This window comes from Myxine glutinosa, chromosome 14 (genome assembly GCF_964187855.1).
Source record: "Myxine glutinosa chromosome 14, kmMyxGlut1.1, whole genome shotgun sequence".
In the NCBI taxonomy this organism is placed as follows: Eukaryota; Metazoa; Chordata; class Myxini; order Myxiniformes; family Myxinidae; genus Myxine; species Myxine glutinosa.
In genome coordinates, this window is record NC_136274.1 from 60,182,674 (window position 1) to 60,205,197 (window position 22,524).

At 45.1% G+C, this 22,524-nt stretch overlaps 1 protein-coding gene across 1 annotated transcript; it reads left to right on the forward strand.

The window, feature by feature from the left end:
• The first annotated feature begins 1,307 nt into the window (after positions 1-1,307).
• DSE (dermatan sulfate epimerase) lies at positions 1,308-17,392 on the forward strand. Its single transcript, XM_068135946.2, has 8 exons — positions 1,308-1,768; positions 2,193-2,633; positions 2,887-3,140; positions 3,394-3,633; positions 9,659-9,866; positions 10,304-10,489; positions 13,917-14,157; positions 15,777-17,392. Exons 2-8 carry the CDS (start codon positions 2,233-2,235, stop codon positions 17,097-17,099), a joined length of 2,853 nt encoding a protein of 950 aa, XP_067992047.2. The 5' UTR covers positions 1,308-1,768; positions 2,193-2,232; the 3' UTR covers positions 17,100-17,392.
• The last annotated feature ends 5,132 nt before the right edge of the window (positions 17,393-22,524 follow it).

Here is a 22,524-nt window from a genome sequence, read left to right on the forward strand (position 1 = left end):
GATGATAACGTTCGCCGCAGATGGTGGTCGTTAAGCAGTTCCGATCTCAAAGGAAAATTGCGACTTGGCCAGGGTGGGCCCAGTTCGGGCCAGGCCGGGTTTTGGACCTCGTGCAAAACAGACCAAAACATTTCCATCTGGTTTGTATTTTGCAGCTCACGTGACTCTTTAGCATCAACCTGATTCTTTACAGGAAGCTGTGAATCGAATTCTGTAAGTTGTGCGTTCGTTCGGGGGCAAAAGGAGTTCCTGCTACCCGTGGCCCAACACACACACACACACACACACACACACACACACCCCAGAGTGCAATATGTCGACTTTAATAAGTAACGGGATGGCTGCGCCGATGGTTCTGTGAAATGGGTCACGTGATCCATTTGGCCATGCCATTTAAATGTATAAACGCAAAGGCACATAAATCTACAGTATATATATGTATATATATACACACACAAATGTACTCGATTGTTAATTTTTAAACTTTTCATAAACATGAACATGATGTTTATAAAATGAGAGAATATTCAAAACATGCTTGCAGTCTCACTCTCCTCCCTACCCCTGCTACGTGCATGGGATCTGATTCCAAACACACATCTTTTGCCAAACATCCTTCAACATCCTCCACCCACCATCCCTCAACCTCCTCTCAAGTCTCCACACCGTGCCCCAACCTCCTGTCCCCAACATTCCTCAACCCTCCTCTCCCTACCCTCTGTACCCCTCAACTTTGCCTCTCCCTACCACTACCCTTCAACTCTGCTTTCCCCATCACCCCTCAACCTCCCCTAACCTCACTACATTCCTCAACCCCTCAACTCCTTGCTCTCTCCCATCCTTCTTTCCCTTCCCCTCAATCCCCCCCCCCCCCCCATTCCCCCATCGCTTCCATACTCCACCCCACCCCATCTCACTATCTCTTTCCCCCATTTTTAATTCCTCATCCCACAGGTAGCCTGCCCAGGCACGTACCTTCGTCACTTGGCAACTTGAGTCCAATGATTACAATGAATCCCGATTATTGTTGATTTTGGGGGATTTTTCAATATACCTTCCTCAACTCCTATCTTCCCATTATCACTTCTACCTCCCACCCCCTTCCCCCCCAACTCATTCACCTTCTGCCAATTTCAACCTTTCATCAGAACGTTGAGATCCTCCGTGCAGGCATCAAAATACTCCGATGGCACGACCCACAAAGGGAGGTTCTCACTGAAGGCTTTGTGGCCCGAGGAATTTTGAGCATTCTTATTCAGGCATGCTCGGTCTGCCCGAGAGAGGGAAAGGAGGAGGAGGAAGGGGGTGGGAGGGACAAGAGAGAGAGAGAGAGGAGATGGCGATTGTACAGAGTTAAACGAGGAAGGAACTCCTGTTAATGTGCTTTAAGGTCGAGTTTTGGTTTGTAACTCTAAATGGTCACATCACATGGGCAGCCCTTGGGATCTCGTCCGTTCCTTGATGTTGCGCTAACGGATACTTTGTGATCGTTTCGAGGAGTCTTGCCCAGGGCGCGCGTCCGTTCGGTTCAAGTCTCCACTTTGACTGAATCGGGAATCTTTCCTCCCAGTCCCGGAGTTGAGACGCTTCATCGTACGTCGGAAGTGGATCCTTGAAGAAGACGAGTGTGGTGAGCACGTCAGACGGACGATGAACCGAGCTCGCGTTGTCGGCCCTTTCTCTGGTGCCTCCGGCCTTTGGGCATATTGCTACCGGCTGTCTCGCCTGCAACGTGGATGTTAAACTTCTCGCAGCAACTTTCACAAAAGTAAGTATACTTGGCACGTGACTTTTTGGCCAAATTATGACTCCTCTGTATGGGCTGAGCAGAGAGAGTTTGAGGTGTGGTGTCAATAGCAAACTTTCTGGTCGATCATTGCGGTCGAGGCACCTTGAGCTCTCGACGCGTTGTGAAATCATCAAAAATGGAAATGTCAGGGGCAGATATATCATATTTGTGTCCGGCAGGTTCATCCAGGTAGCTCATACAAATGAGTGAACATTTGTATGTTCACTCCCCTGTCTCCCTTCAGAAGAGATGCAGGTACAAGGGCTGCCCCATGCTGTATTATTAATGAAGTGGGTTTGACATGCATGAGCTTAATCCCAACACATTGTGCACATCAAGGTACGGTATTGAAGATTCCACCTCAGTTTTACCTCTTTCACTTGTTATCCAAACTCTGTCACAGGTTGAAGGCCCAGTCGTAGTATGGCGTTTGCTCCTACATCATGAAAAGTCACATGCGAGGAGCTCCACCTGTTTTCATATTAGGCCTGCTCTATTATCCTGTCCTTACCCAAGATGTTAGCTCTGCACCTGGATTGCCTTCGGTGGATGGTCATCCCTTTTTGTACTTTGATCACAGCGACATTGTATCGATGCGCGTCCTTGCACATTCCACACACTTCGAGCTGGCCAACCTGTTGCAAAATGCTGCCGAGTCCATGCTGGCATCACCTAAAACCTACTTACCTCCTTGGGAGCCTGAAAAGTTCTCAGGGCGTTGGAACGAGTTGTACGGGAACAATCTTCCTCCACTCGCCCTCTACTGCCTCCTGGAGCCGCAGCGCGCTGACCTTCTGCATCTCGCCCTGGACTACATGGAGAGAATGGCTGCACAACCTACCTGGTAATAACAACACCTACGGGTCCAACGGAGGCTTGCAGGATTAAGTCTAAACCCTGAAGTACCAGAGTTCACTTATTTGCTCAATGTTGTTGAAGATCAGAAGTGTCCATCACTAGTTAGTTCAACACCAAAATGTTTTGAGCCGACTTTGCTGATGTGGAGCCGACTTTGCCTTCTGAGGTTTTAAGGGAAAGTCGGCATGCTCTCACACCTTGTTTTTTCTCCTCCACCTCCTCCACATGCTACCCTGCAGGCTTGTCCTAAATGCCCCCAAGGATGAGGTCCCTTTGGCCCACTCACTAATCGGTTTTGCAACGGCCTTTGACTTTCTGGAGAGGAATTTTGAGCCTGAGCAACGGCGACGTTTCACATCGGCTCTAGCCAACGCCACCCATTACATGTACGAGATGTCCTTCATTCGCGGATGGGGGTTCCAGTACCTTCACAACCACCAGCCCACCAATTGTGTGGCTCTCCTTAGTGCTGCCCTCGTTCTCCTAGCAGAAGGTGAATACTTTGCTGTGCCCACTGAAGTTGCACTCGTTCTGAAGCAAATCCTGTTTATCCCCGCACACCAAAGCTACATTTCCAGTCGCTCCATTAACTCATAGTATTATCCCAGACTTCATCATCTTTTGCATCTTCTCGCTTCACCAGGTTCCCTTAGATTTGGCAGATCTGTTACATAGAGTAAGTGCACATTGTTGACCTTTATATTGAGAGTAAAGTTCTATGTTTCGAATCGCTGAAATGCGTGCAGGTTACCTGCAAGAGGCCTACCTGTGGATTCAGCAGGCGGTGAGTATCATGGAGCGTGCCATACTCCTACTGTGGGAAATCCAAGATGGCAGCCTGGATGAAGGAATTGCCTATGGGACGTACACCACGCGTTCACTTTTCCAGTACATTTTCCTGATGCGCCGCCATTTTGCTTTGGACCACACGCGTCACCCTTGGCTACTCAAGCACTTTGACTTCCTGTACCACACGATCCTTCCAGGTGAAAGGTCACACGTCATCTTGATTGCTGAAGAAGATCTGAATCACTTAAATCTTTGATGCTGACTTTAGTCCCATCATTATCTCGGTCACTTCTTCCGGGTACTCACTTTTTGTCATTTGAGTTGGCCTGTTTGGGGTTCTATGCTAAACTCAGGTGTCGTAATGCATGCGAAAGTACATTGTCATTGATGTTCTCAAATATCTTTGGCCTACCTGTGACGTGTAGGCAAGCTGTACTGATGAGACCTAGGACAATGGGAAAAAAAAATCCCAGTGACTTTAAAAAGAGTAGACCATTGTACATCGGTACCTTGTTAAAATTCCCAATTACTGTATGGGGCATGGTACACCTGTCCCAGTACCTAGCACTTCTCGAAACATCGATAGCACCACCAACCAGAAGTTCAAATTTATTTTCAAATTCTGGTTACATCATCATTATGTACCATGTTCTCTCCAGGGCCTTGCTACAGTTCCTTGGCAATGGTTAGGGTTATTCTCGGTAGTGTGCCGTTGCCCTTCCAGAAGTCAGGCAGGGCAACATTTATCACTTGCTCATGGTGCCAGAGATAACTTGCCCACTCTTCACATAAGGACACCGTAGGATCTTTAACGTCCACCAACTAATGCCGACAGAGGGGAAACCCAGTTTAACGTCCATCCGAGGGATGAACCTCCCTGCCTGAGAAATCCCAGGATGGCAGTTTATAGCTGGGCCAAGATTCGAACCCAGACTAAACAGCTTATGGATGGCGAGTGTGTGTACCACCAGGCCAGCCCCCCCCCCCCCAACCCTCCTCCAATTGAATATTCATTAAACTGATATAATTATAGATTTGCATGGATTTTGTGAATTCCTGTTGATATAAACATTGTTTAACATTCATATTTTAACAATATTATCCTTGGGCCTTTACATTGCCCCACTGGTATTTTTTCCCTCGCAAGCACACTGCACATTCCTCTGTCGATCGGACCCTCCATCTCCCATTCATCCCCTGGCACCATATTTTTCCCCATCATCGTGTTGGAAAGAATTTGAGCTGCAATGGGATATTCTGCCATGTTTATATAACCGATTGAGATGTTGTCTTTGTAATGAAAACGTTCAGTAGTTTTTCACCCGATTTCTCACTTGTGAAATACCTTAGTAGTCAGGTCAAAATACAGTTTAACCCCCAAAAAATTGCTACAAAAGGTTTCTCAACTGATTCTGGTAGGGTTTAGTGTACTTTATAACATACTAAAAGTTTACCAAAGTAGGACCCCCGGAAAAGTGTTTTTTTCAAGATGGCGTCCAAGATGGCCGCCGAAACCTCTTAATGATCATAACTATGTAACTATCAACTCAAATTTGATGATCTTGGTGTCTATCCCTAGGTTTTTGGGGGCAAGGAACACATTAAGACCATTAAAAATGAAAGTGGGCCATTATATGTAACACAAAAATCCAATATGGCGTCAATAATGGCCGCCAACACCTCCAAATGACCGCAAGTCCATAACTATTGACTCAAATTTAATGATCTTGATGTCTATCCCCAGGTTTTTGGGGGCAAGGAACACATTAAGACAACTTTGGATATTACTGAGCTGTTGAATCATTATGAAATTGAACTCATGACCTTCAGCTGTCACCTAATGCACAAACACCTTTGTCCATAGAATAAGTTTCAGAGCGTTCAGTTTTGAGTGTCATCCTCCTCCTCAGTATCGACCTCTTGAGTGTTGTTTGGATTGTCACAGTTTTCAGTTTGGCAAGGGCCACATGCAGCAGTGCAGCGGAGTCCATAGCGTCTGCAGCTGCATCGAGAGGATTTGCATCCCCCCAAACAGTTGCAATGGATAATTTTCAAGAGTTCGTCAGGCGCAGCATTGTTTTGGGTCATAATTGGAATTAACTGATCATTTTCCTGTTTCCATCCCCATTCAGTTGGGTTCATTTCATTTGCCATCCCCATCCATACCATAATTTGAAAGTACACACGTTGGCTATGGAATATTGTTGCAGGTGATGTTGGGGGGAGCCGTTCAGAAGTGACAAATGCTTGAGCAGTTGCCACTTTTTTGGTGAAAATGATATGGCGCAGTGATGATAGCGTATCATTAGACTTGCCACCAAAGAGATCAACCATCAGGTCTTTGCCAAGATCTGATATGTCCTCTTGAGATTTGTTTTGAAGGATGAATGCACTAGCACAGGACTTCATGACAGGATCAGATTTCACTAATTTCCGGAAGGCTGACTTTTTTCCGATGCCGAAAATCCTTGAAGTAGAATCACATCCTGAGTAGGCATGTACAAAGAGCAACTCATTGCACACATCATCTCCTAAAGTTTCTTTCAACAGGTTAATGTTATACACTCTGTGTTCTTTTGACTGCTTGTTTGCATCAGAACGGAAGTAGATGATCTCATTGTCTGTTCTGGAGTAATGAAGGAGCAAGATCAGCAAATCTGTATCCTCACCGACCAACGTTGTGGTGCAATGACGGGATCGTTCAACAGTTGCCTTAACGATATCAACGTCTGCATCCCCTGGTGACTGAATGACATGGCATCCCCTTTTAGTTAGTGCTGTGCTGATGAGAGCAATCATGTCTGCCTTGTTTTTGTCACGAGACAAAAAGTCGTCCTTTTTGCCTGCAAACTCTGTTTCTGCAGTGAAACTAACAATAGGGTGCAGGTTTTTTCCTCGTCTCTGATGTGTGTTGTCTTTTATGGAGGGACCTTCACCATAGCCATCGAACACCACTGTCGCTTGTCCGTAATGTCTCACAGTGAAGTCTGCATAAGACTCAGCTATTGCATTATATGAGTCGCCTTTGTTCCACGGTAAACGATGGAGCAAAGAGCCACCATCAAGCACGTAACAATCTGTTTTGGGAATAGAGTTCATCACAGCCTCACTTGATAAGTCCGCAGCATGGTCTCGAATTGCCTGAGCAAGCTGAGGTTTGTCTGCTTTTCGAAGAATGTTCCTGGTCTCAAAGAGGGCTGGAGGGTAGGGGCTTAGTTCATACGTCAAAACCTCTTCAAGGGAAAGATCTCCTGACCTTGACACCAGAAGGAAACGCTGGAACAGAAGGGCAGGATCAATGGTACGATCAGGAGCAATCTTCACAGCAGAGATATTCCCAAGGGTTTTGGCTCTGTCTTTCCGCTTGAATTTGTAAGTAAATGCCGACTTTCCGATTATATCTTCAATGATCTTGTTTCAAACCGATTCAAAGTCATGTACATTCACATCTGGCCCAGCCACTATCCCGTTGACAATGTTTCTCAGAGTAGGATCAGATGTGAAGGGTGAGCAGGCTGCAAGCTTTATCCGAATTTTCTCGAGATCAGATGCATCTCTTTTGATGCACGCCTCAGTTGAGTCTTTGTGTTGCGGACTTGTAGTATAGGTTAGGTTTGTGAAATCCTGCATCGCAATGTTGTACTCGGATGTTACAGGTGCAGATAAGGTCCAAAGGTTTCGCATGTCCTCGGTCATCCCACTGCCGCGAGTTAGACCACCAGTGCTCTTCAGAGACCTCATCAACGTTTGTTCGATGACAAGATCACTACTATGACAGCTCGTGGGCAATGACAGCTCGTGGGCGAACTGCCTGAATTATGGCATGACCAACTGCCGCAACCTTGCGTCTTGTGTCTTTCCCAACGAACAATGTTTCCAGTGCTGTCCGCAGACTAGTCGGAATGAACGATAGGGCTGAATCAAGTTTTAAATCATCAATACTTGGATACTGATTCGTCACGGTAGAAACCTGAGATTTTATATCACTTCTGATTAACCTAGCAGCAGTTTCAATAATAGCGCGTTTTTGGGACTCTTCATCGCCTTCCTGACACGTTTGCTTGTAGTATGATCTCAGAATCTGCGACGTTTGTTCTCTCATCGTAACAATATCGTCCAAGCCTTCTCTTTCACCAAAAAAAATTGAGTCCTTAAAGCGTTCTTTAAGACGCTTTTTCAAACTGTAATTGTCATAAGGTTCCGAATCAGGATTACAAAGATACCCTTTCATTATGAGGCTCAAAGATGTAACAGTTAGTTGTTCCTCACTGTTCAGTTCTAGGTAAGCACACATTTTCTGAAATGCTTCATACTTATCTTCATCTTTAGGACGACCACACTTTCTGCGCTTGGCTTCGCGGGCTTTCTGGAACTCTAAAGGCACAGACTTGAAGGACCGGAAATTTCCACTACACGAATGATGATAAAGTCCATCTGCTGCATGTAAATCTCGTAAATAGTATTCAATCCGACCCTTTACAGTATGTCCCCAATCATCTGAACGGGATTCACAGACCTCCACAATTGTCTCCACAAATTTGTCAGTCCGTACCCAGCTAAAGTGTCCCTTGTCCAAATCAATTGTACATCCACAGAATACGCAATCCTTTTCACTGTCAAAACCTCCACTTGGTTGTCTTGTGGTTCTCTTTGGTGGCACAGAACCACTACTTTTCTTTGCAACATGGCTTTTAATGTTTTTATCATTTATGTACTGTTGACGACAGCTTTTATGCACTTTAGTACTGGCTTCAACTACAAGATCGTCCTTCCGCTTTACACTGGCTTCATTTATTCCCTTCGCCCCCTTCCACTGAATTGCAACCCAGTTATCACTGGAATCCTCGATCTCCTCCTTGCAGATTGGACAAAAAGCTTGACTGGCTGTGCTTGCACTCATTGTTGAATCATGTCTGAAAAAGAGAAAGATGAGAATTAGTTATTCAGTTAGATCCAATTCGACACATTCTTCAGGTCAATATATGGAAAATGCCCCCTCAACCTGTTAGATAATGGCCCACTTTCATTTATAATGGTCTTAATGTGTTCCTTGCCCCCAAAAACCTAGGGATAGACACCAAGATCATCAAATTTGAGTTGATAGTTACATAGTTATGATCATTAAGAGGTTTCGGCGGCCATCTTGGACGCCATCTTGAAAAAAACACTTTTCCGGGGGTCCTCCTTTGGTAAACTTTTAGTATGTTATAAAGTACACTAAACCCTACCAGAATCAGTTGAGAAACCTTTTGTAGCAATTTTTTGGGGGTTGAGGGGGTATTTTCCATATATCGACCTTACTATAGGTGATGCAGTACTGTGGAAGGTTCGGTGGGAAAGCCACTTCTCTTACGTTTCTTCTTCTTCTTCTTTCCCTTCACTCTTATTCACCCTATTCTTCTTCTCCTTTCTTTTCCGCTTCATCTCCCTCTTCTTATTATTATTATTTTCCTCTTCTTATTCTTCTCCTACTTTTTCCTCTTCTTCTTATTCTACTCCCTCTTCTTTTCGTCTTCTTCCTCTTTTTCTTTTAATCTCCTCCTTCTCTTTCCTCTTCTTCTTCTTTTTCCTCTTCTTCCTCTTATTCTTCCTCCTCTTATTCCTCTTCCTCTGCTCATTCCTTTTCCTCTTCATCTCCCTCTTTTTTTCTTCTTCTTCTTTCCCTCATCTTCTCATTCTCCTTCTTATTCCTCTTCTTCTTCTCCATCTTTTTCCTCTTCATCTCCCTCTTTTTCTTCTTCTTCTTCTTTTCCCCTTCTCACCCCCCCCCCCGCCCCCCCCCCATGTGGACCAAATTCAGACCCTGGGGGGACAGGGCCTTCTCCATCGCTGCTCCCACCCTCTGGAACTCACTACCTCACACCATCAGAGACTCCTCCTCACTCACCACATTCAAAACATCACTCAAGACCCACCTGTTCAACACTGCATTCAACATTTAACCCACAGCATTTAACCCCTGACTATCTCTTCTCCTTCTCCTTCCTTTTGCTTTGATTATTTACCTATTGATTTTTGTCTTTTTGCACTTGTTTTTTGTACTCTGTCAAAGCGTCTTTGGGCTTCTTGAAAAGCGCTATATAAAATAAATGTATTATTATTATTATTATTATTATTCTCCTCCTTCTTTTTCCTCTTCCTCTTTTTCTTTTTCATCCCCTTAATCCTCTTCCTCTTCTTCTTCTTTTTCCTCTTCTACTTCTTCTTCTTCTTTTTATTCAGGTTTTCAGCAGACGGTCGCCATTGCAGATTCCAACTACAACTGGTTTTATGGGCCCGAGAGCCAGCTTGCATTCCTCGAATCCTTTGTCCTGCACAACGGCAGTGGCAACTGGTTGGCCACACAGATCCGAAGGTTTCGCCCTACGACCGGACTCATGGCACCTTCGCACGCACAGCGTTGGTGCACATTGCACACGGAGTTCATCTGGTGCGTGTTGTACTTGTATGCCTACAAATGTAAAAATGTGCGTCGCTTTCTGAGGTCGAAGTGTAGGTTAACCGATGTAAAAGAACTACCTTGGAGGTACCTGCTGGGTGTCCCATCTGCCGGCATTAGATGGTAGATGTTAAACATCTCACGGTACCTTTCTGCAGATTAGGTGAGTTGTCATCGGCATTCTGGCCAAACTCCAAATTTTTGCTCTAACCTCAATGGGGAACTGCTTCAGCAGCGTAGTTGCATCCTCAGCAAATGATGCTACCCGCAGCCATGAGCTGCAGACAAATGAAGAAGAGGAAATATGAGGAAGAAGAGGAAGTTTAGTAACTATTAGCAAGCAGCTATAAATATGTCAAGACATTCAGTTGATTAATAAGATTTGACTATACATATATGTGGTTGAACTCTTGGTTGATACCTTGTAGGTACAACTCCAGCTATGAACCACGACCACCTGCCGAGTACGGATCTCCCAAGTTGCACCTATTTGCAGATTGGGGAGTAGCAACGTACGGTGCTGCTCTACCCGCAGGGCACATTGGCAGCTTCCTGGCCTTCAAATCTGGCAAGCTGGGAGGGCAGGCGATCTACGACATTGTCCATTCAGAAAGGTACACAGAGGCACACTGGGGAGATTTAATGTTCTGCTCACAAAACTTTTTTTTTAACCTGTGACATGTCACAGGTTGACAAGAGCCGTGCGTTGTTGCTGTTCGGATTCGTGTTGGAGGTCGATTTTTGAAATGTGCACCCATTGGTCGGACAGCTGCCGAATCACACCCACATGTCGCTTGACTCCACCCACCATAGCACCGAGACTATAATGATATGGCCGTCATCTTATTTTTCTGGTGGGCCCAATACATTCGGCATGTAGGCCTCTGCTGATTATACACTGCTCGGGCTTGTTGCATCAGATTTCCATTGGCTTTGTTTGGGTCGAGTGTTATTAACAATGAGGGACCCCAAAAAATGCAATCATATGTTGAATAATAGTAAGGTTTAATCAAGTGCGTCAGAACGCACGAAAATCAAGCGTTACGTCATCAAGCGTTACGTTATTCAAATTGCGGGAAAAAAAAGCGTTACATAATTTTTGAACGGTCCCATATTGGGGTTGAGCAATCCATGACCGTGTGACGAATACAACAACAACAACATGCATTTTAAGGCCGCTTTCCCTGCTGGAGTGTAGTTTAGCCTTGCGGTCCGGTCCCCATGACGATCTTCACCAATTTGCCCTATTTTCTACATCTCTCCTTGTTAACCCCCTTGCCCGCATTTTTTCTTCCACCATCTTTAGCCAAGTCTTTCTCGGTCTTCCCCGTCCTCTACTTCCTTCTACATTCATTTCCGTCACTCTTCTCAACCAGTCACTTTCATCCTTCCTCAACACATGACCAAACCATCTCAACCTGTTCCTCTTCACAGCGTCAATCACAGGCTCTATTCCCATCATCTTTCGCAATTCATCATTTGTCTTCCTCTCTCTCAACGATACTCCACACATCCACCGAACCATTCGCATTTCCACCCTTTCCAGCCTTCGTTGCTGCTCTACATTCATTACCCATGTCTCGCTCCCATAAATCATAACACTTCTCACACATGCAGCATACACCTTTCCGAATACGTGTGACGAATCAGCTGTTCTAATATAACCGTGGGGAGGGTGACATGGATAAGAGGTGTTGAGTTAATTATTTAATAGCGCATTAAATGTGTTTCCCAATCGCGCTGTTCATCTTTTAAGAGTGCTTTAAATACACGTTTCCCATTCGGCCTGTTACCCGATTTTGGCACAGGTTGTGACCACAGTACGGTCATCCTTGTTTTGTTAAATCCATCGGGATTTATCTGCATGTCAAAAACTTTGCATGGAGGAAGTGTACGCAGAGTGTTGTTTATGTACCTCGTAAGCCTCCAAACACATTTGGGATTCTGTTTGCTATTTTGGTTTATTTTGTCGTGTGTCAGGAATACTCTGCGCCCACTTCCTCCTCCCACTTCCTGCATGGAAATGAGTGTGATGTGCCTATCGGCCTTGAAAGGGAAGCACAGAAATGTGCTGTGGCTCTCAGTATTCAAGGGAATCTCCCATTGCTTGCTCAACGGTTGTTTTGTCTCTCAAATATTAGTATGATATATTTATTGAGTTGCTCAATTTCTGGTTTGATGTGTTTTTACCTCCGCCACCAAAGGTGGGTGGAGGTTATTTTTTTACCAATATTTGTCTGTCTGTTTGACTGTGAGCAGGATGCCTTAAAAAGTTATTGACATATTTGGAAGAAACTTGGTGGACAGGTTAGTTGTGTGATCTGTGACATGTTGGTTGTGTGACAAGGATGAATCGATTAGATTTTGGTGAAGATCTCGATCCGGATCCTGATACGAGAATTTAAAAAGCCATTCTTCACCATTGAGAGATAGGACCAAAAATGATAGAGTACGATATTTTATAAAGTTGTGGTCGGATTAAAACAAAACTTGGTCGATGAGTTGGTTAGGTGAATAGAACAAGTCGATTAGAATTTGGTCCAGGTTCAGATCCAGCCTTTCAGTGGGATAGAAAACGTAAACTGTTCAGCCTGATGGATGTATGCGCTCTACCGAGTGCCACTCTAGTTTATTTGCTGTAACACCTACAACTAGAACAGCACTCAGTAGAGAGCATACCTCCGCCTGGTTGGCCATATCACTCAATGGTGAAGAATCACTTTAAAAAGTCTCCTAGCTGGATCCTGATCTGAATCTTCACCGAAATCGAATCGATTCTTCCTCGTCACACAAACAACCTGTCCACCAAGTTTCGTCCAAATCCATCCATAACTTTTTGAGATATCCCGCTATGTATCGTTTTTGGCCCGATCTCCCAATGGTGAAGAATCACTTAAAAAATTCTCCTAGCTGGATTCGGATCCGGATCTTCACCAAAATTGAATAGATTCTTCCTTGTCACACACACAACCTGTCCAACAGGTTTCGTCCAAATCCATCCATAACTTTTTGAGATATCCCGCTAAGTATAGTTTTTTGGCCCGATCTCCCAATGGTGAAGAATCACTTAAAAAATTCTCCTAGCTGGATTCGAATCCGGATCTTCACCAAAATTGAATAGATTCTTCCTTGTCACACAAACAACCTGTCCACCAAGTTTCGTCCAAATCCATCCATAAGTTTTTGAGATATCCCGCTAAGTATAGTTTTTTGGCCCGATCTCCCAATGGTGAAGAATCACTTAAAAAATTCTCCTCGCTGGATCCTGATCTGGATCTTCACCAAAATGAATCGATTCTTCCTTGTCACACAAACAACCTGTCCACCAAGTTTCGTCCAAATCCATCCATAACTTTTTGAGATATCCCGCTAAGTATAGTTTTTTTGGCCCTATCTCCCAATGGTGAAGAATCACTTTAAAAATTATAGTAGCCGCATCCGAATCCGGATCTTCACCAAAATGAATAGATTCTTCCTTGTCACACAAACAACCTGTCCAACAAGTTTCGTCCAAATCCATCCATAACTTTTTGAGATATCCCGCTATGTATCGTTTTTGGCCCGATCTCCCAATGGTAAAGAATCACTTAATAAAATTCTCCTAGCTGGATTCGGATCCGGATCTTCACCAAAATTGAATAGATTCTTCCTTCTCACACACACAACCTGTCCAACAGGTTTCGTCCAAATCCATCCATAACTTTTTGAGATATCCCGCTAAGTATAGTTTTTTGGCCCAATCTCCCAATGGTGAAGAATCACTTTAAAAATTATAGTAGCCGCATCCAAATCCGGATCTTCACCAAAATGTGATCATTTCGTCCTTGTCACACACGCTACATCACTGCCAAATTTCGTCCGAATACGTCCACAACTTTTTGAGATATTTTGTTCATAAACGGACAGACAAATGGACGGACAGGGGTGAAAACATAACCTCCATCCACCTTAGGTGGCGGAGGTGAAAAGGGTTTTGAGCTTGAGCAGGTAATTACATTGTATGAGGTACAAGCTTGCGGTCCTTTTGACTGTTATCGGCAGGTACGGCGAATGGATTCACGGCTGGAGAAACTTCAACGCAGGACATGAACACCCGGATCAAAACTCGTTCGTCTTTGCACCGCATGGCACGCCCTTCATTACGGAGGCCTTGTACGGGCCCAAACTTTCACATCTCAACAACGTGCTCGTCTTCGGTGCCGACATACCACTGAGCTCCTGCCAGCCATCCTGGCATGGACAACTCACAGAGAACTGCCATAGCAAATGGCTGAAATACAAGGTGGGTTTCTTTGCATGGAAAGGCTTCGTAGACCTTTTGAAGATGTCTTGGAAGGCTCTTTGGCCTTGGAAGGAAATGTTTAGTTGTAAAGATATCGTAAGTTTCGAGGTTCACTCGAATTTCGAGGAGGTATTTGAGCCTGAGAGGTATTTGAAGGATAAAAGTGAAAAAGCAAGGTCAGTGATATAAGGAAAAAATCTCAAGAGCATTGCAAAGAAGGTTTAAGTCACAGTGACCTAATTTCAACTAAAACAAAATTACACAAGGTTGTTGAGGCCTGAAGCGTTTTGCTTCACTTCGTAAACATTTTACTCATACCACCATTGTGCAAACTCTCAGCCACATCCACAACTTTTTAAGTACAGTTACTCTTTTGTTTTATACATGATTTCATCTCTGATAAATATCGAGGCATGCTTTGATAAGGAAAGAGTTTTATTTCCTTTATGTCAAAGCAAATTAACCCTCAAGAACAACTTGAGGAGTCGTTTTTATCTCCAAATATGACATTTTTCATTTATTTGTTTCCATCGAGAGATGCAATGCAATTTTTTGGTGAATAACATCAGAGAGACTTGTGGAATTTCAAACATACATTCTTGAATTTGTCCTTGCACATATTTTAAATGTTGATCAGGGATATTAGGAGACAATGGACGAATCGACAAAGTACATGTTATTTGAACGCAGAATTCCTGTATCAGGAGGCAAGTGCACAGTGCTGCGGCATGTTCTTGATGCATTCCCTCCAGATCAAATGTGCGTGCGGGGCTGGCAGGATAGCTTCGAGGTAAGTGCACTCACCTTTGAGCTGCCCTGCCTGGGTTTGGATCTCGACCCAGCTATAAACTGTCATCCTGTTGTTTCGCAGGCAGGGCGAGGCATCAACATTCGTGGAAGGATGTTGAGCCGGAGGACTTGTCTGCCAGCACTGGTAGTTGGTGGATGTTAAATATCCCACGGTGTCTTAAACTTAAACTCCTGCCCAGCCTGACGGTTTGGAAGGTAACGGCAAACCACCCAACATCGGCAGCACTGACGCTCTATCAAGAGTGCGGTACAATGATGATGATGAAATGTGTGCCATCTGCTGGACATATCTCCGTCGTGTTGGGCATTGTGGTGAATTTGCCATGCACAGCCAACACCTGGACTTGTAAAGTTATACAGCCAATCACAATATATTACAATGCTGGGCAACAACATGGAACTTCATTCACTGAGAATACCCGCACAAAGTGTTCTTTACCGAGTGATAATTACGGAATGGTTTGAGAGTTTGTTTTGCTGAAATATTGAGTCAATCAGTCAATAATGCATTTTACCCATTCAGTGTCTTAGATAAATGAAGGGAATGTTAAAGAGGCCGATAGAAAACCAAATCTGTCCCAAAGTATAATTTTGAAAAACTTAATGTTATTGAGCCATGTTGAGAGGTCTCACGCTTACGGTAGAAATATCAGGGCGTCCGTCGTAAGAGGCAAAGTGAGGATGTATTTAGCTTTGTTTTTCCTCCTGTCATTTTGTTGCCTCGACAAGTGTAATTATGTGGAATTCACCATGTGTAATTACACAATAAGTGTTTTTATTTTTTGTGGAACTGCCATTGTCCTCCACAGGAGGAACCTGCAGCAAGTGCCCGTGGACAGCTGGAGGCAGCCGTGGAAAGCTCTGGCGTAGTTTTCATGCGAGGAGAAGCCGTGCATGCCTACTCCACGGCGCTTCTACTGCGCAGCGTCCAACGGAACCTCTTGCTCATACATCCCGGCCTACTGCTTGCGCTGGACCACCTCCACCTGGCTCCCGGTAGCCCTGTACGTTCTGCAGCTGCTTTTTTCCACAATGTAAACCAGAAATTTCATTCCTTGAAGCCTTCTCCAGATGGACCGTCGCTGAGCGGTGCTACGTTGGGCAATGAAGAACTCAGCTGTCGCGTTTACTGGGTCGACGACTTGGGCCAGAGCTCCAGTGCAAATATAGAGTTTGAGGATAACCCGCAGAACTTCCCCTTCCACAGCACATGTTTCGTAAATGTTACGCGTGCTGTTTCCAAGGAACTTAGTCGTGCGGCCTTTGCTTTCCTTGCACCGGGGCTAGAGCTAGCTGAGATGAGCGTCATTGGTTTTCGTGATGCAGTGCACATTTCCTTGGTGGTAAATGCTACGGCTTATACCATTTACATCAACACGGGTGACGGCGTAGAACGCGATGGGATTTTCGCTGTCCTGGCAACCGAGGGAAGAAAATGGGTGATGCGGAAGCAAGACAACGATCCTGATGTGACGCGTCCAGACACTCAGACGCAATCATCAAAAGATGACTATGTCATCACGGTGGAAAAAAACCTTCAGAAGATTTCAGAGGCATTTGAAGCACTGGAGAAAAACGCCCCAGAAAATTGGTTTCTCGACTCCACAAGCATGTCTGAAGTACCGCTGACGCCGGTGCCAAGAACTCAGACAGGTAAGGGCCAGAGCCAATCCAGAATGGAGGTTGATTGGCTTCAACGAAGCTTAAGAAGAGACGGAACCTGGCGGAAAAGTCCAGAAGGTAGCAAGGATGAGCCAGAAACAACCTTTACACTGGACATTTTTGATCGACTGGAGAGGAAGAGGGAAGCGGATGGGAAAACCGATGATGATCAAAACTTCATAAATAGGATTAAATTGAAGTCTATGTCCAGAAGGAATAAAGCATCACGAAGGGTGGCAAAGCAGAATCTCCAAAGAAACCAGACGGGCCCTAATTTGTTCCCAAAAGTTCAAGTCCATCTCTTAATGGTGCTCAACGTATTTTTCTTCTCATTCTTTCTGCTGCTTCAGTTTTGCCGGTTCCCGACGGGTCAGGTTCTGCTCAACAAACGGTGTTTGTACATTGTTCTCCTCGCAGATTGCTTGCTGCTGCTTGCCCTCTATGGACTCTGCTCTGAGGATAGTTGTTAAAATCACGAACTTGCTTTTGAATAGGTTTCCCCAAACTTCTCAAGTGATTTCTTCTGTTTGTTCGTTTTTCCAGAGAGGGGCTGGAAAAAGATATTTTTATACCTCCGGGCTAAACGACCCACTTGCAACTTTTGTGGGAGGGCGTACGGAACACACGGCAAAGTCTCAAGGGTGGACCTGATTGTGAGCCCTTTTGGCAAGTTTTGTTCATTGATTTAATTCCAAGAGGAATTTGAATGTTTTATTAAAGGACTGGTGCAAAAAGTCCAATTAAAATGCAGTGTTTGTGATAATTGTAGTGTTTCATCATGCTATGTACATCAGGCCCAAATGACACTAGAGCGAAGTCGATGGCACACCATCGCAAATCCCCACGCTTCCCACGTAAAGCAAAGTTGAAAGATGGCAAAAGGTTCCACGAGGAATGACCCAATATCAAATTTTAGGTTAAATATATTTTCCCACGTTTTGACCCCTGTGACCCTAAAACCTCACCCCTTGGGGCATGAGCTGGAGATCAAATTCCCAAAAAATCGTTACATATTTCATGCGTCACCCAATGTTGATTGCACATACAAAGTTGAATTAACCTTTTTTTGAAATGTTCCTGTAACTGCATTTTTAGGTGTTTTACCTATTGATCCCACTCTAAGGGGTGAGGCCAAAATGGTACTGCTCATGCACCTTCTTGCAATGTGATCATAACTACAAAGTTTGGTGAATTTCTGCACAACCGTTTAGGAGGAGATAGCGTGACGGATGGACGGACGGACAGATAGACAGACGGAGCCGATTACAATGTCACCCTGTTGGTTTTTCAAAAAGCATTGGGATATGATATATACCCCGTGGGGGACCCCACTCCCTCTCGTCAAAACTCAAGGTGGGGAACCCGATCGAAGCAAGGGTGGAAATCACTCCATTTGTGACGACGAAACGTCTGATGCCCGACGTGGAGAACGGTTTCTGAAGTTTGGGACATGAAATGTAGGGACAATGACAGGGAGATCAGGAGAAGTGGTGGAAGTATTGGTCAGAAGAAGAGTGGACATATGTTGTGTGCAGGAGATGAGATGGAAGGGAAGTGGTGTGAGAATGGTGAAGGGTAGGCAGGGACAGAAATACAAGTTTGTGTGGCAAGGGTGCCCAGAAGGCGTGAATGGTGTTTGTGTCTTGTTTTCTGAGGAGTTTGTAGACAGTGTGGTGAGTGTGACTAGAGTGAGTGAAAGGTTGATGGTGGTGAAAATGATGATTGGAAAGCTCTTGGTGAACGTCATCTCGGGATATGCTCCGCAGGTTGGTCGGAGCGATGAAGAGAAAGACAAGTTCTGGTGTGCTATAGAGAAGCTGATGGAAAACGTGAAAGATGAGGAAGTTGTTGTGGTAGGAGGAGACCTACATGGACATGTGGGAAGGAGTATGGACGGTTTTGAGGGAGTTCATGGGGGTTACGGATATGGTGTGAGAAATGGAGAAGGTGAAAGGATTTTCGAGTTTGCTGATGGAGCTGATTTGTTGATTTGTAATACTCAGTTCCAGAAAGAGGATAATAAGCTTGTTACATACACGTCAGGTGGGTCGACGACAACCGTTGACTACCTGCTGGTGCGTAGGCGAGATAGGGGGCACCTCTGGGACACAAAGGTGATCCCGGGGGAGGAGGCTGTTTCACAGCACCACTTGGTTGTCTGCGACATAAGGGTGAAATGTGCGAGGAGAGCTCGGCGGGTGAAGTACCAACCGAGAATGAAGGTGTGGAGGTTGAAAGAGGTGACAGTGAGGGAGGCATTAAAAGAGAGGCTGAGTATGGTGGAGGATGATGTGGTTGAGCTTGAAAGTGGTTGGATGTCAATGAAAGATAGTTTGTTGGGAGCCGTTGGTGAGGTATGTGGATGGACAAAAGGACCACCGAGGCACTCGGAAACATGGTGGTGGGATGATGAAGTTGGAAAGAAGATTGACGAGAAGAGGAAGAAGTTCAAGGAGTGGCAGAAGGCAAAGGGTATGGGGGCAGAAAAGGCAGAGCATGAAAGTTATAAGGCAGCCAAGAAAGCTGCAAAGAAAGAGGTAGCAAAGGCGCAGGAGGCATGCAGGAAAATGTTCGGAGAACGCTTGGATTTGGAAGAGGGTCAAAGAGGTATTCAGGATTGCAAAGCAGGTAGCGAAAGAGAGGTGTGATGTGATGGGGGTGAGTTGCTTCAAGGATGAAGTGGGACAAATCGTTGTGGACCCAGATGGAATTAAAGGAAGATGGAAGAGATATATATGGAAATACTGTTGAATGCAGAGAATGAATGGGATGGCAACATAGACAGTAACCCAGTTTTAGGGCCGGCAGAGAAGATAACCAAGAAGGAAGTTGAGGAAGCGATAAAAGCAATGAAGAGTAGAAAAGCGGGAGGGCCGACGGGAGTTGTGGGAGATATGTTGAAGGCAGCGGGAAATTGGGGTGTGAAGAGAATGACAGAGATCTGTAAACTGGGGGTGAAAGAAGGCTGCATTCCAGTAGATTGGGAACTGAGTAACCTCGTCCCTCTTTCCAAGGGGAAAGGTGACCCTCTGGACTGTGGCTCGTATCGAGCGATAAAGTTATTGGAGCATGGAATGAAGGTATTGGGAAGGGTGTTGGAGAGGAGGATAAGGAAGAAGGTGAAGATCGACAAAATGCAGTTTGGATTTATGCCAGGAAGAGGAATGACAGACGTGCTTTTTATTGTGAGGCAGTTGCAGGAGAAGTACATGGAGAAGAGGAAGAAGTTGTTTCTTGGGTTTGTTGATCTGGAGAAAGCATTCGATAGGTTTCCACGTGAAGTAGTGACATGGGCATTGAGGAAGTTAGGAGTGGAGGAATTGTTGATCAGAGTAGTGACGGCAATGTACAAAAGAGCGCGCACAGCTATCAGGACGAAGGACGGGAACAGTGGTGAGTTTGAGGTGAAGGTGGGAGTGCATCAGGGGTCGGTATTAAGTCCACTACTATTTGTAGTTGTGATGGAGGTGCTGGCTCGGAATGTAAAGGAGGGTTTACCATGGGAGTTGTTGTATGCAGATGATCTGGTGTTGATTGCAGAAAGTATGGATGGACTGAAGGAGAAGATGAACAAGTGGAAGGAATGTATGGAGACAAAAGGTCTGAAGGTGAATATCGGAAAGACGAAGGTGATGGCAAGTGGTAAAGCATGTGGTGAGGTGGAAAGAACTGGGAAGTGGCCCTGTGCTGTGTGGAGGAAGGGTGTCGGAGTGAATTCCATTCAATGTACAATGTGCGCTGAGTGGGTTCATCAAAAATGTAGTGGTTTGAGAGGGTCATTAACCAGTGTGGCAGCTACATTCAAGTGTAAGGTGTGCACAGAGGGAGCTGCAGATGGGGGAAATGTTGAGTTGGATCTTGGTGACGGTGTGAAGCTGGAAGGTGTGAAAACATTTTGTTACCTAGGAGACATGCTGAATGGAGAAGGTGGATCAGACTCGGCAACGGTTGCTGGAGTGAGATGTGCATGGAAGAAGTTTCGGGAACTGAGTGGCGTGCTGACGAGGAGGGGAGTGTCGTTGAAGCTAAAGGGACAGGTGTATGCTGCATGTGTGAAGTGTTATGATTTATGGGAGCGAGACATGGGTAATGAACGTAGAGCAGCAACGAAGGCTGGAAAGGGTGGAAATGTGAATGGTTCGGTGGATGTGTGGAGTATCGTTGAGAGAGAGGAAGACAAATGATGAATTGCGAAAAATGATGGGAATAGAGCCTGTCATGGATGTTGTGAAGAGGAACAGGTTGAGATGGTTTGGTCATGTGTTGAGGAAGGATGAAAGTGACTGGTTGAGAAGAGCGATGGAAATGAATGTAGAAGGAAGGAGAGGACGGGGAAGACCGAGAAAGACTTGGCTCAAGATGGCCGAAGAAGAAATGCGGGCAAGGGGGTTAACAAGGAGAGATGCAGAAAATAGGGCAAAATGGAGAAGATTGTCATGGGGACCGCAAGGCTAACCCCCGCTCTTGCAGGGAAAATGGCCTTAAAATGCCTGTTGTTTGTTGTTGTATTGGGATATGAATTGTATTTACAGTCCCTCATTGGGAGGAATCCGGCAGGATGTGGCAGAGGTAGCACAGTTGCCCGAGCTGTGTCACCTGGGTTTGATTACCGGCTTGACTATAAACTATCGCATCGGTGTATTGCAGGCGTGGCTGAGTATGACAAAACGCCCCATCCCTCGGGATGGACGGTATAAGCCAGGTGTCCTGTCTGCAAGCATTAGTTGGTGGATGTTAAAGACCCCACTGTCAATTTCATGAATAGTCGGTAAGTTACCACTGGCACCCTGAACAAATAAAAAATTCCATACCTGACTATATTGCAAAGAGGACAAGGGCAAACCACCCAGTAATCGATGCCAGAATTCTGCTTTGTTCAGGCAGAGCAACAGAGAAAGAGAAAGAAATATCGGAGGGGGTCAGGTGGTGGAAGAGATGAAGGCCGAACCATTGCCTTGATTCCACATGCCAGCAAGATTAGGATAATTGAACACAGAATGCAAGACTTCATGAAGTGAGAAATGCCCGTTGAGCAAGCAGGTTTCAGAAGAGGAAGAGGTACTAGAGGTCAAATCGCAAATCTGAGGTGGATCATTGGAAAAGCAAGGGAATATCAAATGAAAGGTGTCTGTTCTATAGGTTATCGCAAAGCCTTTGGTTGTGCTGATCATGAATTGATTTGGATTATGTTGAGAAACCTGGGGATATCAGAGCACCTGATACATCTGATAAGAAGCCTGTGCACAAAACAGGAAGCTGCAGTAAGAACAGAGTATGTTGACCACCTGCTAAGTAGGATCGAAACCACTGCAGGACTGAACCGCAGATTCCATATCGATGAAGTTTGTCAAGGAGAACACAGTGGCTCACACGATCAAAAGCCTTGGCCCAATCCAAAAATATGGCGTCAATTATACGAGGGGGTTCGAGGAAATCCAAAGTTGTGGCCCAGTGGTGACAAATTGTAGCAAGTTGTGTGATACAAGAAGGTTTTGGGAGAAAACCATATTGGATACACTGATGCTAAACCCAAACCGATATCATTTGGACACACCATGCATGATGAAAATGAATGTCTGGAGAAATCAACCATACTGGGTATTGTTGAAGGAGAAAGAGGCAGAACCTTGTATTGTATGTGCTGGAGCCTGGATGGGAGGGGGGTAAAGGTAAAGATTGGAACCAAGGTATCTCTGCCAGGGATTCTGGAAACCACTTCTCAGCTATCCCTTACCCCATCTTCTCTTACCTCTTACCTTTGTCCCTTTATCTCCGACTGCATACTCCGTCCTTGTGAGTACATAATAAATATACAGTTAAAAATTCATTTGATTTAAAGTTCGTGCCGTTCTGTTAAACATTTGAACCGTTCTGATTTACCTGCAGTTTCAAAGC